Source organism: Pongo abelii, chromosome 5 (genome assembly GCF_028885655.2).
Source record: "Pongo abelii isolate AG06213 chromosome 5, NHGRI_mPonAbe1-v2.0_pri, whole genome shotgun sequence".
Taxonomy (NCBI): Eukaryota; Metazoa; Chordata; class Mammalia; order Primates; family Hominidae; genus Pongo; species Pongo abelii.
The window spans coordinates 169,889,837-169,906,891 of NC_071990.2; the positions used below are offsets into that span (position 1 = coordinate 169,889,837).

Consider the following 17,055-nt stretch of genomic DNA (forward strand, 5'->3'; position numbering starts at 1 on the left):
CGATTGGTTATATTTGTCTCCACACACACCTTTCTTGCTTTCTTGCTTGCTTCAGCTGTTACTCTGTGAGCATTTTTTAGTACTTAAAAGTCACTTAAAAACAAATGAAAACCATTCTGTAGTATGTAAGCATATAAACATACTCTAATTTCTTTATCCATTGCCCTATTACTAGTCATTTATAACAGTTTTTTAATAGTGTAAATAGTATTGCCATCCATTGACCAGCAATTGTGTTTCTATAAATCTGTCTTATGGGCCGGACGTGGTGGCTCATGCCTGTAATCCCAACACTTTGGGAGGCCGAGGCGGGCGGATCATGAAGTCAGGAGATCAAGACCATCCTGGCTAATAACATGGTGAAAACCCGTCTCTATTAAAAATGCAAAAAATTAGCCAGGCGTGGTGGTGGGCGCCTGTAGCCCCCTACTCAGGAGGCTGAGGCAGGAGAATGGCGTGAACTTGGGAGGCGGAGCTTGCAGTGAGCTGAGATCGTGCCACTGCACTCCAGCCTGGGTGACAGAGCGAGACTCCGTCTCAAAAAAAAAAAAAAACTCTTATGGAAGGATTCATTGTGTGTGTATATAAACATATTTACAAGCACAATTGTCTTGTTACTCTGTACTGATGAACATTTTAAATGATGTAATAAAGCATTGGTTTAATGAAGTATAATGAATAGACAACAAAATGTTAAACAGCCATTACAAGTCTGTAATATAAAAATAAGTGATATTATAAGATGTTTATAACATCTGAAAAAGTGTTTTTTTATCAAGAAGATTGTAAATCCCATTTATGGAAAATATGAAAAGCTGGAAAGATATGTACAGTACAGTAATAATTGCTAGGTGATAAGAGAAACATGATTTTTTATTTACCACTTGTGCTCAGTTTCTGTAGTAAGAAGATGTAATAAGAAATTTTACATGAAATTTTTTCTACAGTGAATTTCATTGTATAAAATTTTTTCTTTTCTGGTGATTTTCTTAATGTAGGTAACTCATCCTTTTGTCTGTCTACAAATTCCATACAAATGGTTAGAATTGTATACTTTTTAGAAGTATTTAAATATACCCGATTGGGTTACCATATAATATGTGTTTTCCCCGGTGTTGATTAAGGGCAAGAAAGAAGCCAGTTTCTGTACTGAATTCATTAGGTATTGAGCTATAAGGAGTAGGATTTCTAAATCTGTTCCGAGAAATAATAAACTTTAAAAAGACCCTGCCTCTTCATGTTATACATATTTTCTTATCTCTTATCCTGATTTTAAAATAACTTGTTGAAATCGAATTACTATTAATGTACTTTCAGAAAAATCATCGTGTGTGTGTACCAGCTTTGCATGCCTGTGTTTTAAAGGCAACTCCTAGCTCTTTGAGAATGAAAGTGGCTGTGCGTCTTCCTATGCTTTAATACCAGTGTGCTTTGGGCACTCCCCGTGGACATAGTGTCCCCAGCATTGCTTTGTTATTTCCTGGTCTGTGTTCTTGCCTGCCCTGCTTGGCAGCCCTATATCAGATCTCTGCTTGCAACGCTGAGTGTCAAGCTTGGTTAGTCTGTGTGAGGTTCTAAACGCACTGTGCTTTCTCTCCATGTAGAGCACCACTAGGCTGGACAGCGACAGAGTGTCGTCTGCCTCTAGCACAGCCGAGCGGGGAATGGTGAAGCCGATGATCAGAGTAGAGCAGCAGCCAGATTATCACAGGCAAGAAAGCAGGTAGGAAACACATCATTTTTCAGTGGTGAAAGTACTGAAAGTATTCCTGAAGGAGGGTTGGGATAAAGATTGTTGAATTTATAAAGGTTCAGCTGACATGTTTACAATGTTAGCAATAATATTTTAAGGGCATTTCCTTTCTGTGTTATTGAATTGAAAGAAATGCTTTACCAATGATTATATCCCTCATTTATATGCCACAGTGTTATCAAATTGAAATAAGAGGACATTGAATTAAAATGTTGCCATTTAAAATTTGCTACTTTGTAAAAACATAGAGAAAGGGAGTTTTTATAGGATTTTAATATTTGATGATTTTTATATTTAGAAAAATCTGGTCATTTCACCCATTTCTAGAAGAAATCTTCATCTGTTTAAAAATACATAAGGCCAAAAATGATTTTGAAACAGATTTTAAGAATTATAAATGCCACATTATGTCTTGTGCTCTAATGTGATGTGTCTCCCTGTGGAGATAGATGGAGGATGAATTATTTTTTTTTTTTCTGACATTGTTATTGCCGATTTTTCTGGGCAGAGAATTGTCTTTTGTTATTTCCTTGTCTTATGATTTTTAACCTGTCACCTTAATCAGAATCCTATTTCCTTCTGACCTCCAGAATTATTTAAATGTTGCAGAGTAATATCTTTGCATTAAACATGGTGGATAAATAACAGATACTGACTAGTGGAACCAGCAGCATGATTTGGTGCTGAACACCTCTACCCCAGAGCTCTGCGGGAACTCAGACAGAAATACAGAAAGACTGCATGACTTCTGTGGCATTCTCATTATCAGCAGTGAAACCGGCAGCATTCCCCCTTTGGGGCTTTTCAGATAGATTTTTGAAGAGGCCATTCTGTTTCCTTCAAAGATCCAGTCAGTGAGGCAGTTAGATGAGGCAGGCGACTTGCCCAGGGTCACCTATCAGTTCAGTTGCAGGTGACGAAGACACAGTTCTTCGGTTTCCCAACTTCCAGCAGAGGGCACTGGATATTGCAGGATTTTAATATCATTCATCACCAGTTATTACATATGTAGACTCATAAGGGAATCCCAGGCTTTAACTTTATTTTTATTGTGGATTTTTGGTTCTAATGCAAGATTTTTATTGGCTATGTGAATCTTATTACATGTGAAAATAAATAGTTTACTTTCTGTGTTTGTACTTGTTTTTGGTGGTGTATTATGGAGTAGGATGTTCAGAATGGTAAATTGGTATTGTAAGGAATACCTCTGTGTATTTACAAGGTGTGACTGAGAAGTATGAATCATAGTTCTTAGCTCATAAATATTTGAGTAAATGAATTCACACGAGGGAGTGGATTGATTAGGATAATGCTTTTAATATATGCAAAATTAGTGATTAATATAGTGTCAAAATAGTAATATAGTTAATTGTATGTCAGAAATTATTTTTTACCATAAACACATAATTTAATTTTACAAGGTAAGATTAGTTTGCAGAGTTATTAAAGGCTTTATTTTAATTATAAACTATGTTGTTTTGTTGCTATTACTACAATGATGAGAACAGATGAGCCTTTCTCCTCCATTCTTTGTTTTTCACATGGGCAGTGTTGTAATAAGCACTACTTAATTTAACTGATGCAGTCATGAAAAATTTAAACGTGTTTAAGATGCTAATATTAGTGAAGGAAAAAAACCGTTTTGAATGGAGGGGATGACTTTTAATTGTCACTAAATTTTTTTTTCTTTTATCATTGACAATTTAAACCCTTTTTTACCAGCTTTGTTAAAATATAATTGGTAAAGTTTACTCAGGTTCACTTTATGAGATATATAACTGCCTAGCTGCAATTTTAGATGTCTGTAAATATGGGAATGTAAGGGAGATGTGTTAAAATAATTGATCATTTAAATTACATTGTTTATAGAGGCATTTTTCTTTTCCTTAATTGTTGAGTTAAATCATTAGATCATAAACTAAATAATCAACTCTGAAACATATAATTTGATAAAAAAGAAGATTTGGGGTTATATTTATTATTAGTAAAATATTTGGTTATATTTTTATTATTTTGTATAAATATATTCATTTCTCTTTATTCATTTTTTGGTGCATGGAGAAGGTGAGGATGGAGAGAAGAGAACGGTTTGCTGTTGAAAAAAAAATTAGTTAGCCAGTCTGTAAACTATTATAAATCTGTAATCATCATAAGTTATTCCTTTTTATTTTTGAAGGAAAGTTTTTTATTATCTATATTAACCTATTTAATGAGTGGACCAGCAATTCCAAACACTTAATTCTGGCCGTTCATTACCAGTTGTCTAAGATTAACAGACACATTGCTGCTGAAATGACTGTTGTTTAAGTCACTAATGAGTATTTCTCATTCCAATATCAAGATAACTGTGTTGACTTTCCATTTCACCAAATAAGATTTATTTGAGTATTAGTCTCAGTTTAAGTCAATATTTAACTCAGTAGAGATGTTCGTCACAGTTTAAGTCATTAATATCCCCACAGTTTCATTTTTCGTTAAGTTTGCGGAAGGCAAAACACATGTTCCCTGGGTCTTACTGTCATTTTAAATTTTCTTATTTTTTCAGAGACATTTTTGAGAATTCTTCCTGGTTATCTCTGTTAAAGTTGAACTAAAATGATAAAGACATTGAAATGTTAAGGAAGCTAATCACTTGACTATGTGTTTCGTTGGTTTTTGGTAAATATTGTATATAAAATACAGTGGGTAGCAAACTTAGAGTAATAAGTAAATGGCTTGAAGTTCTAATCACATGGCTAAGTGAAAGAATAAGCTGAGCATTATTCATTGAGAAAAGCATAAATCTACAAAGATAAGGAAATCTAAACTGGATTTGTAATTTATTATCTTACACATTTTAAAGAGTCTGCCTAGCAATGGCTTTCAAAATGCTTTTGAACTGTGGTTATAACACAAGATTATATCTTACATTGTGCTCTGGTGAACACACATACAAATGTATATTCAACTGAAAGAGTAGTTTCACAAAACAGCCTTCTGCCCTGCCAGTGGGTGATGACACACTGTTTGAAGAATATTTTTATAGAGATAGAAATGAACCTAACTTTTGAATTAATTTGATCTGAATACCTGGAAATAGATAAACATTAACACAATGCTAGTTTTTGTAAATGTTCCAAATTATAGTTTCTTTGTATTTATAATTTTTGACAGTTCCTTATTTGTGTAGTGTCAGGCTAAATGGTAGAAGGGACCTGGAATTTATGTGACCATAAGAAGAAATGTGAGTGAGTAGAACATCTCTTTATAAGGCGTGCATCACTGTAAGCATTGGAAAATGATGATAGTAATGGCTGAAGGAGACTTGCCGTGGTCAGCTTGTCTAACCCTGTGTCAGCAGAGAAAGACAACGTCCAGGTCTTAGGAAGCTTTTCCCTTTCAGTATAAGAACTCCGTTTCAAGCTTGGCATGGTTAGTTTTTCTTTGTGTCACTTAGTACTTTCTCTTCAGTGTTACCTGAGCCATAGCTGTAGCAGATGCAAGACAGACCGATGCCTGTACTAGACATGAAGTGTTCATTAATAATCCAGAATCACGTCAGATCTGCTGTCATGGCGGCGGCATATACTTCAAGGAACTAACCTTCTTAGAGGAGTCGTGATAAGATCACTCCCAATACATTATTTGATTAGGCTACATCTGAAAACAAGGGATATTTTATTATTTTACATTGGAAAGATTAGTATATAGATTTAAAAAGTAGTTGCAGAAATCTACACAGGTTGACAGTAATATTGTTAGCCATGTGACCTTATTTTAAGTGATGTCAGCTTTCTTCTTTTAGAATGCAGGATGCTTCTGGGCCTGAACTGATACTACCTGCAAGCATTGAATTCAGGGAAAGTTGTGAGTAATTTCAGATTTCATTGTCAGTGAATTATTTCTTGATCCATTTTACTCCATCTGATTTTCACATTCGTTTTTGTTCTTTTTTCTTTTTTTCTTTGTTTTTGAAATCTTTCCACAGCTGAAGATTCATTTTTGTCTGCCATTATAAATTATACTAATAGCTCTACAGTCCACTTTAAGTTGTCCCCTACATATGTATTATATATGGCATGCCGGTATGTATTGTCCAACCAGTACAGACCTGACATCAGCCCTACAGAGCGCACACATAAAGTCATTGCAGTCGTCAACAAGATGGTGAGCATGATGGAGGGCGTCATCCAGGTACGTTCCAGCCGGCCAGCCATGCTCCTCCGGTGATTGTGGTTGTAATTGCTAAGCCAGTGAATTCAGCTTCTTTAAGGCTTCTCATTTGGTTACATGTTTGACTCTATAAAGATTTTTTTCTAACATAGACGTTATATAAATATTATAGGAAAATGTATAACTTTAAAGAGTTGAAAGGAAATGTAAGCTTTTTTCTATTTTGTTTTCCCTGTAAACTTCAGCGTAAGTGAAGGTAACTTGTAGTAATAGTTGTGAGAAAGTGCTGAGACTGTTGTGGGCTTTTGTAGAATTTTTTCTGTAAATAATTTGTTGAGATGAAATTCATACAATATTAACCCTTTTGAAGTGAACAATTCAGTCGCATTTAGTGCATTCACAGTGTTGTGCAACCACCACCTCTGTCAGTTCCAAAACATCTCCATCACCTCAGAGTGATACCCCTTAAGTAGTTCCTGGTGTTTTTCTTTTCCCCCATTCCCTGGTAACGCCTTCTTAGACTTTTTTTTAAAATGGTTATCAAAAGTCACTTGCTCCTGTGTAATGAGCCTAGACGTTGGTAGTAATTGGGCTTTTTGATAGCACATGTATAGGTGTAATGGACATTGTAACATACTTCTCACTTAAAATGAAATTCCGTCATAAACCTGTTTTCAAAATTTCAGAAGATAAAGGTATTTTGTTGGTAGAATGGTTTGACTCCGTTATGGACTTTCTGTCCCGATCTACAGTTGATAAAATTTTCATAGCAGTTTTTCATCTACAGATAATTTGAAGATTTAATCTTTAAAGTTTTTAACAGTAAATGTACAGATTTTTTCAGTTTTTCTGAATCACTTGTCAGTGTTGTTATTCAACTTAATAAAACTCTAATTATATAATGTTAATAACATAGATAGATTGGTTGCTTTTCTCCTGGCAGGATCATTTGAGGGAAACTAAGATCTTTTAGTTCATTCAGAATTGTTTTCAAAGGCCAAAATTTTTCAAGAAATGTTTCTTTTATATTTGAGTGATTAGCATGAGTTTGATAGGGTTATGCTTCTTTTACCCAAGTTAGGAAATAGGTAAAAAAGAAAGTCATTTTATTTGGATACTGTTTTGTTACTTTCATATCATTATTTTATAAACAAACATGGATTTCCTTTTCAGTTGTCATTCAAAGCCATTGTCTGTCTTCTATCATGTTTGGACTTACTAAGCCTGTTTCAAATTGTGAGACACCTATCATAAAACTACCCTTGATAGCCTTTTCCTTATTGATGTGAACTAGTCAGTGAAATCACCATTATCAAACAAGTCTTTTAAACTTCAGATTTAGGTTTAGTATCCAATGGGGGGAATCTTAAAGTAGTGGAAAAGAACTATGGTAGTGAACAATTTAAATTCTATTTTCAAAAAACAAAGAATTTACACCCTTTAGTATAGGTATAAGTTATTTATACACTTTTAAATTCTAATCTTCTCAGCTTTTATTTTGATTGTTTCTTGGTCTTTCCTGTCTCTTCCATTCCTATTAATTAATCTAGGGGAATGGACTTTCACCTTATTAGGTATCTTTAAGTAAGTAGTAAGCACACCATATCATTGAAAGATGTTCGTTCACAAGTCCTTCCATTGTAAATCTTTTAAAGAGATCAGTGTGTTCATGTGTGTTTATTGTAACATCATATTTATTGATAAACTCTAAAAATTCAGTTAGTTATTGTGCCAGCGGTAAGAACATAAAACTAAAGATGCTTCAGAACCATAAATGAAAGAACCATAAAGATGCTTCATAAAATTCTAAAGATGCTTCAGAACCATAAATGAAAATGTTATTTTGGGAATAACATAACTAAATGTCGTACCTTCATGTCGTACCTTCATATTAGTGTTTTGATTTTTTTAAACTATCATGATTGTTTACAAGTTTCTTTCTCTCGTTCTGCTTGATTTCCCCTCGTCTGTTTTTCTCCAGGAAGTAGACCAGGTTGACCAGGTAGGACATCTGCTGGGAGCTGATCCTAGCTGTGTTGCTTAGCCAAGTTTCTCATGCTGCTCCCATGTCAAATACAGTAATACAACAGCTGGACTGAACAGCTCATAACACTCATTCAGCAACTGAGACATGCAGTACTAAAACCCTTTTTGACTGTGCAACCTTTATCGGCATTTCATAATTTCTGCTTAATGCACTTCAGTGTGGATATGAAATGACAAAAGTTCTGTTTCTTCTCTTTATTATTTATCCTTGGTTCCTATTCTTTGGATCTCATCTGAGGTTGCCTGGCCTGCACATGTGGTCGGGAGAGGATGTGATAGATCAGTACTTGATACTGAGTTGCATGGTGTCCAAGCCAGTGACTACAAGTATCAGGGTGGCTGTGGGTAACCATGGATACATGTATGTATACTGCACAGATTACCAGATAATGCACGGTCTACAATTTGGTGTTATATTATTTGATATCTCCATTTCTCTGCTGATTCCATCTATAAATTGTAGCTAACTGAATCCATATGTCTATGTACATGAATCCTAAGAAATAGTTGCAGTGGTTATTTACTTCCCATTGCTATGTATGCACCCAAATTATTTTGCAAATATCTGGTATCTGTGGTAAATACCTTGGTGAAATGGGAAGGTACTGGTCTATCTTCAGCAGCTTTTCAAGAGCATTCCTTTATATTTTTATTACTTTTGTTTATTCTCTATTGCTTATGGAAATGTGTTCTGTCTACAGAAACAGAAGAATATTGCAGGGGCACTTGCCTTCTGGATGGCAAATGCATCTGAACTTCTCAACTTCATTAAGCAAGACCGAGACCTTAGTCGGATCACATTGGATGCTCAAGATGTTTTAGCACATTTGGTTCAAATGGCATTTAAGTAAGGAACATATTTTTGAAGGTGGCACTACTCTGTAAATAATTAAATCATTTGTTTTCTTATTCAGTTTTCCAAACTAATTTTAAGATTTATATTTACCTTGATTGAAGATGAATATCAAGAAGCATACATTTTTGCAAAATGTATTAACTACCTATAGTTATATACTTAATATAGTTATACTGAATTCAGTAAGCTGTGTTTCAAGATTCCTAAAACACATTTTTTTTAATGGAAAATATTTTTTAAGAGTCCGGATTGTTTCCCATGTGATAACATGTCTGACAATAGCTGTCTGTCATGCTAAGATTACTAAAATTGTCTATGTATTTTCAGATACTTGGTTCACTGTCTTCAATCAGAACTTAATAATTACATGCCAGCCTTTCTAGATGACCCTGAAGAGAACAGTCTGCAAAGACCAAAAATAGGTTAGGATGTTTTTTGACTCTCTCCCTCTATCCCTCTTCCTTCACATTTAGCATCATTGTAATGCTTAGCATAGGTAAGTGGAGATATTTTTAAGATAAATGGGATGTCCTTTTGGGTTTGGCAATCTTTAATAAATTTTAACTACTATTTGTTTTGTTTACAGATCTCATTTTGGTGTGTCACGCTGGCCATACTCTTTAAAAAGTCTCTTAAGGCAAAATTAATGATGTTAAGTGTAATTAGTTAATAACTATATGTAGTTTAAGATCATGTCAGTGTTTCCTCTTGGAATGAAGTTGATATTTTTAAAGTGATTAAACAGCACTTACTACCATAGGTACCATTATCTAAATCTGCTGCACATTCAAAGGATTCTTCCTGGATGACATTTTGGTCCTCTTGTCCTCTCATCCTGTCTGGGCAGATGATGTGCTGCACACGCTCACAGGAGCCATGTCCTTGCTACGACGCTGCAGAGTCAATGCCGCCCTGACCATCCAGCTCTTCTCTCAGCTCTTCCACTTTATCAATATGTGGCTGTTCAATAGATTGGTGACTGACCCAGATTCAGGGCTGTGCTCCCATTACTGGGGTGCAATTATCCGTCAGCAGCTGGGCCATATTGAAGCCTGGGCTGAGAAGCAGGGGCTGGAACTGGCTGCGGACTGTCACCTGAGCAGGATCGTGCAGGTGAGTGCTGGTGCCACTCCCCAGCTCATGTGCTTTATGGTAAAGGCATCTGATCTTTATGATGAGCAAGAGCTTCAATGCAGCAAGCAAAACCTCATTACCCTCTTTTTGGGGTTTTTCATATGTACAAATAATGAAGTAGTGCTGTGTTAGTACTTGGGCTGCCATTACAAAGTACAGATTATTTTTTCACTGTATTAATTGTATGCCATAATTGTTACTGTTAAGTACTTAAGCCTGAATAAATCTAAGAAAATGATTGCTTATAGATACATAAAAATTCAGAGTTAGAAATGGTGGTGACACCAAGCAACCGCAGATTGTTTACGTAGTTTGTTTTCTGATAATTTAATGTACACAAACTTTGTTTCATGCACAAAGTTATTTCAAATATTGTATGAAATTACCTTCAGTCTGTGTGTATAAGGTGTATATGAAACAAATGTCATATTTAGACTTGGGTCCCATCCCCAAAGATATCTCAGCTATGTCAATCTTCCAAAATTGGAAAAACTCCAAAATCTGAAACACTTCTGGTCCTAAGCATTTCAGGTAAGGGATACTGAACCTGTGTCAAAAACTGAGTGGCTTAACAATTGCTCCACAGCCCTGGAGGCCAGAAGTTGAAATCAGGATGTCAGCAGGGTTGATTCCTTTTGGGGGCTCTGAGGAAAGGATCTGTTTCAGGCCTTCCCCTAGCTTCTGGTGGTTTGCACGCAATTGGCGTTCTTTGGCCTGTAGATGCATCATCCCAGTCCCTGCCTTTGTCTTCGTATGGCATTCTCCTCGTTTGCCTGTCTGTGTCCGAAAGACTGCTTTCTATAAGGACAGCCGACATTGGACCAGCTGATCTTGTTTTAACTTGATGATTCCCTGGAAAGATGCTGTCTTGAAAAAAGATAACACTCTGAGTTACTGAGGGTTAGCCCTGCAAATTTTTAGGGGACACAGTTTAACTCATAAGTGGTAACCAGTGGACTGTAAATATCCTTAAAGGGTTCTTTATATTGAGATCGGTAAGATGTATTTCAGAACACTTTACAGTGAAAAATGAGTACCAATTTTAAAATGGATGATAATTAACCCTCAAGAATACAAAGCCAAATCATATCCCAGTGGCTTAACCAGCTCTGAGGAAATTTATTACATCTGAAAAACTAGGAGGTGATGTTTTGCAGTTAACATAGTGAGTCATCTACAGCTTAAAAACCTAGGACTTTTTTTTTAGTATTATGTATAATTTTTTCCTCCATTTTTTAACCTTTTTTTTTTAAAAGAGATTTAGTATAGAGGCTAAACAGCTGGTTATGAAAAGTCAGGACAATGAAACTATTCAAACACCAGTAGTTGGTCATCTGAATGGTCAAGTAAATGTTTAGCTTTTGAAGAGAGTTTTTAAAATGCTTTACGAACATAATTAAATCTAATTATACATGCATGTCATAAAATTAAGAGGGCATCTAAAAAGATGCCCTTTACAAGATAATGCTTTTAGTTCTATTTAATGTATATAGTTACTGTAAATGGAAGTCTGTTTCCTGAAATCATTCTGCATTTCAGAGTTAAATTAGCAAGTTATATTTTTATAAATATTACATAAAGGATAATATTTATGAAATAACTTTACAAGTGTGATATTTTATGTCCTTCATTCTTTTACATAGGCAACGACTTTGCTTACCATGGATAAGTATGCACCTGATGACATTCCAAATATAAACAGCACCTGCTTTAAGTTAAATTCACTACAACTTCAAGCCTTATTACAGAACTATCACTGTGCACCTGATGAGCCTTTTATCCCAACGGTGAGTGGATGTTGCCACATTACCGCACAGTGCGGGACATGTTTGCACGGGGAAATTTGGATGAAAAAACAAAAGGAAATCTTATTTAATAAGTTGACTTGTTTATTCTCATCTTACAAGATCATTTTCATGTTGTTGTCTGAGTTAAGAGTTCAATGAAAAAACAGAAACTATACTCCTAAGTAGAAAGGGATTTTATTCAGGAAATTAGGTTCTTGGGAAGTCATCAGAAGGACTAGAGGAGAGGAGGTTAGGAGGCTGCCCAGGACTGTTGGGTTCCAGTGTGCATGGCCGCAACTGAGTGTAGAGGGCCGGTGCCTCTGTCACAGATCACCCTCTTACAGCCTAGCTGAAATGAGAGGCTTGTCCCTTCTCATCCGGAATGGAGCCAGGAGTTTTGGCATGCCTGCCTCTCAATAGGAGGAACAGAGGGTGAGAAATAGTATCTACTACTGTTAGCTATTTATAAAGAGAAATACTGTAGACGTAAATATGAGTCATGAGAACTATGTATGTGGATGGATGGATTGACCAGCATTGAGTTTATGCTAACAAGACATGCACAAAACAGCCAAAAACTGGAAATCACCAAATCTAAAGCACAGCATATACATAAATCATGTCATAGTCATATAAAGAAGTATGTGAGAAAGAATGAATTACAGTTACAACAACTGGGATGAACATTATGACATAATGTGAAAAAAGGCAGCCCTGTGCAAAGTGCATAGAATACGCTTCCATCTGTGTACACTTTAGGAACAGTCAAAATCACACTCTGGTGATAGAAGCCTGCAAACCATGTCATTCTTTTTGAAGGAGAAGGAGGGGACAGTGATAGGGAATGGGGTGGCTACTCAGGTGACGATGTTCTCTTTCATGAACAGAAGTGAACCTGGTGGTTGAGCTGGTGTATTCATTTTATTGATCTGTACAGTTGGGATTTATGGACTTTCCTATATGTGGGTAATATATCAATAAAACGTTTCTAAATAAAAATCACCCATAAACCCATAATTCAGAAATAACCTCTATATATTGATATATTTCCAAACTGGCAAAAATACTGTGTAGATATTTTATTCTGGTCTTTTATATTTTACATGGTGTGGGCTTTTCCCTATATCATTAAACATTCTATACAAATATAGTTATTAACAGCTGAAAATTAAAGAATTGTGCGAGGAAAAAAATGATTAGTTTAGAAAAGAAAAAAACTTCTGGTGATTGAACAATTTCTTTTTATTTAAAGCTACAAGTTACTTAAAATTAATAATTAAAATCTTGGTTCATCTATAAAATGTGTGCAGCCCAGAGTTACTGGCTTTAGAAAACTGATGATGGGTGTGCTACAGGAATCTGTGCTCCCTCCGTAACCCTGCATCTGTCTGTGTCTGTGTGTCTGTGGGATAAGCTGTGCTGCAGTGACCAGACAGGCTTTGAATAGTTGTTGGTCACATGCACCAGGCAGGGAGCATCTCTTTTTAATTTTGCATTTGTTTTCCAAACAGGATCTTATAGAAAATGTAGTGGCTGTGGCTGAAAACACTGCTGATGAGCTGGCCCGCAGCGATGGAAGGGAAGTGCAGTTGGAGGAGGATCCTGATCTGCAGCTGCCATTTCTTTTGCCAGAAGATGGTTATTCTTGTGATGTTGTCAGAAACATTCCAAATGGTTTACAAGAATTTTTAGACCCTCTGTGCCAGAGAGGTAAATTAGTCTACATGCCTGAGTCTGAGCTACGCCCCAGGTTGAAGCGAGCATTTTATTCATTGTCCATCTCATAGGGTAGTCCACTTGTGTGGGAGTGCACCCTCATGCTGTCTGGAGAAGTCTGTGTTCCACTGACTTGGAGAAATATTTCATGGTGATGTAAGGGCAGAAGTGTCGAGACAGAGAGCCCTCGGGCATGTTTTGTGACCCTGTAGTGAGCATCTGCTCTGCCCACTTGATGTCATGGTTACATTTTCTGCCTGGGCTGATAACAAGGGACCTTTTATTGTTCTCCCTTCTTGGTATTTTATGAGCGTAGTAGGTTGATTCATTCTTTTAGCACTAAATTGTAAACTTTGTTGATACCAGCATAGCAGTTAAGAGCAACACAAGCTTTGGAAGCAGACTGCCTGCATTCTAAACCCACCTCTGTCACCTACAGGCTGTGCTGCCATTGGCAGGTGACTTTGGCACCTCAGTTTCTTTTCAGTGAAGTGGGCATGTTGATAGTACCCAGCTAAGAGATTCTTGGGAGGACTGAATGGGTTCCTGTGGAGCATGCAGAACTCTAGCACAGAGCGAGGGGGTGTGAGTGCTGCTGTTGCTGCTGCTGCTGTGGCCACCAGTGCCAAGCTGGCGTGCGCCTGTGTGCTGGCGAGACCCAAACTCCAGCATGTTGTGTGCTTTTCTGTGTGAAGGGCTTATAGCCCTGAAAGGTTTGCCTGGATTTTATTATGTCACCTTTACTACATTTTCTTGTGATCCATACTGATCAAAAACACCACAGTTATTTCTGATATATGAGGTTTTGTATTAGACCAAATTTTAATCCCAGTCTACCACTTTTTCATAAAGTGGAAGACAGCTCAGATGAGTAGAAAGTTAGACCCAAAGTGTAGGGGTTTGTTTAAACACATAAAAGTAATAACGTTAGAGGTTTTATGCCCGTAGGTATATAAATCTGGTGAGTGTGATTTTTAACTTCAGTGAATGTTTCACTCCCCACAATAAATATGTTTTTATACCTTTCAAGATATCTTCAAAGTTTCTGATAGTTAAAAAAAATCATTTTACAAAGGCTGCTTCTTTAATGAAATGTGTTTGCAAAACAGTTACCTCTGAGCCTTTCCAAAAGGTGCTCAAGGCTCAGTGCCATCCTCAGAGAAGCAGAGAGAGGCCAAGGTGAGACGAGGCTGGGATGAGGTCTTTTAGGAAAGTGTGTGAAGGAGGAGGGGTAGGAGCAGGAGTAGGCAGGGAGAGCCTTCAGTCTTGGTACAGGTGCACCTGTGACGAGCTTGGGGAAGGAGGAAGGCTGGGTTTCCGTGCAGGTCTGAGAAATGGAGTGGGCCTGAACTAGTCCCAGAGCATTAGTTCCGTGCTCTGCCATTCCCTGGAAGAAGCCTCATGCCACACACTGGTGGACCTAGAGGCAGCAGCACAGCTTCCAAGTGGCAGGCACTCGGCCACCACAGGACTGCTTAGAAGTATCCTTCCCAGTGTGCTGCATCTCAGCAAATCAGAAACCACAGCCAGCTTTCCTTCCCAAAGGCTTCCCCCACACACGGGTTACTTACAGCATTAGTCCTCGGATGGTCTCCTCACTCCATTTTTTCATTCTGTTCTATTGTTCATATTGCCATGGTATCTTAAAACCATGGTTTGCGGATGGCGCTCTCCTGCCAGGAACTCTTCCTCTGTCGTGTGGGATTAATTTAAACTGTTGAGCATGACATCATCTTCCAGCCTTACTTCTTCACCTTGAAATACGCACACTATATATGTTATTAATATTGAACTGTATATTATGAATATCTGTGCTGTTACCGTTGTCGGTACTCTACTCCCGCTGTTGAACTTACACACTTACTTATTTTCTTAATTCTAATCAGGCGTCCTTTTATCTGGAAAACCTCAGCGTCTTCCTAACACTTAACATGTTTCCCCCAGGAGTGATTCTTAGTTACTTGCTTCTGTTTTTGCACTGGTCACATTGTGTTTGAAACGCGTGCTGCTGTCTGTCCTCCACGTTTAGTGAGGGTGGTCCCTGAGAGCCTGGGCTTGGCCAGCTGCACTTTCTCTGATCCTCAGCACCTCACATGGGCCTGCTGTATGTTCAGTGCTCAGTAACTAGTTGTTTTTATAATTAATACCTTGCAAATAAGCATGCAAGGTGACTACTAGCATTTTGCAGTTGCGTATGGTTTATAGTTTAGAAGCAACTGCCAGTTTTGTCACATGTGCCATAGGGCGGATCCTCACCAAGTTGGAAATAGTGAGCTCTTGACTTGATGATGGAGTATTCTTTGTGACCTCCCCATAAGCTCTCTTAAATGATTAATTTTAGGACATATGTGATATTTCCATGGCCTAGGCATCACCACATTACTTCATATGTGTTAGATGATCATTGTACATGTAGCTTAGTACACAGATGCCTTTAGAAGACTTACAAAGAATCAAGTGTTTTCTTTCATGACATCAGTGTTTTTAATGCTTCACACTCAATTCTTTACAAGCTGATTAAAGAATTACTTTGTGCCCTCAATATATATTCCTTTGTTTCCTTCGTACAATACAGTTCTGTGAGAAAAGATTGTACGACCAGCCTGGACTCATACCTGGTCTGAGATGCATTCCTTAAGCTAATAAAGCCAAACCTCTATTTGTAGTATGGTCCAGAGCTTGTTATGGAAATGCGGCCCTTGAAAAAAATAAGAAAATAATTTATAATTGTTCAGATTTCAAAATCATGATAAATTCGTGATTCCCTGAAACATGAGAAAGAGAAGCAAGTTGTAGGTTATATTTTCATGAATCTGAATTGAAATAGTGATTTAAAAAATTAAAAAAAAAAAAAACTAAGTAAAATTACTTTGTATACTTTAACTGAATATGTTTTTGACATCTCCTTTTTTGCCTACCATAAATAACCTAATTGTCCACAAATAACGGTCAGAATTTTCTCCTTGTTGAAGCACTGGAGTGGGTGAGACTGTCAGCTACTGCCAGGGAAAACTCCTCACCAGTCCAAGCCATTAGACCACTTGAGACTGTGGTGAAAAGCTGTGCAGAGTCTCACACAGGACGCTCTTGATGAATGTTAGGTGCTGATAGTGGGAAGAAGATGGCAGTAGAGAAAATGTACCAAGGATTGTTCAGGGCCCGTGTGATAGATAGGAATTGGTCAAAAACATTGCTGAGAAACAAAATAGGATTTGACTAAATGAGGAATGACCTAGTTTGAATTGAAAGGCTTACTTTTTTACAAAGCATGTCATTTGTCCCTGATGAAAATATCAGAGATATTCTTGAGAACATTATAAAATGATTCTGAACTTTATTTGTAAGAAATTTAAATTCGTATGAACTTAAAAGTAAATTTGGACAAAGAGTAATGAGGAGGAATCCTAGAATTGTTGTACAAGTTACCCAATAATTTGAATGTAAGTAGTTGAACTGAGAGTCTGACATGCTGGCAGACACCCCCATGCTCGTGTTGTTTTCTGGCTCCTTCCCTCTTTTCTTTCCCTTTGCTAAGTAGATATTCTGAATGTTATTAAGGGTCTCTTAGTGTAGTGGAGTAAACAGTTCTGCAAGGAAGTAATGACAAGGCT

The 17,055-nt window shown here is 37.0% G+C and overlaps 1 protein-coding gene across 31 annotated transcripts in view; it reads left to right on the top strand.

Moving 5' to 3' along the window:
• The window catches only part of AFDN (afadin, adherens junction formation factor), a 153,367-nt gene that overhangs the window by 88,292 nt on the left and 48,020 nt on the right, over positions 1–17,055 (top strand). For 21 of the 31 annotated variants that reach the window (XM_054558455.2, XM_054558457.2, XM_054558456.2 and 18 more), the window contains 9 exons: positions 1,605–1,723; positions 5,538–5,599; positions 5,721–5,926; positions 7,887–7,907; positions 8,653–8,798; positions 9,135–9,229; positions 9,655–9,920; positions 11,585–11,728; positions 13,240–13,438. In XM_054558455.2, the coding sequence (XP_054414430.2) occupies positions 1,605–1,723; positions 5,538–5,599; positions 5,721–5,926; positions 7,887–7,907; positions 8,653–8,798; positions 9,135–9,229; positions 9,655–9,920; positions 11,585–11,728; positions 13,240–13,438 (1,258 nt within the window). The remainder of the gene's footprint in view (positions 1–1,604; positions 1,724–5,537; positions 5,600–5,720; positions 5,927–7,886; positions 7,908–8,652; positions 8,799–9,134; positions 9,230–9,654; positions 9,921–11,584; positions 11,729–13,239; positions 13,439–17,055) is intronic. The other 10 variants (XM_054558473.2, XM_054558475.2, XM_054558465.2 and 7 more) reach the window with 1 other exon arrangement.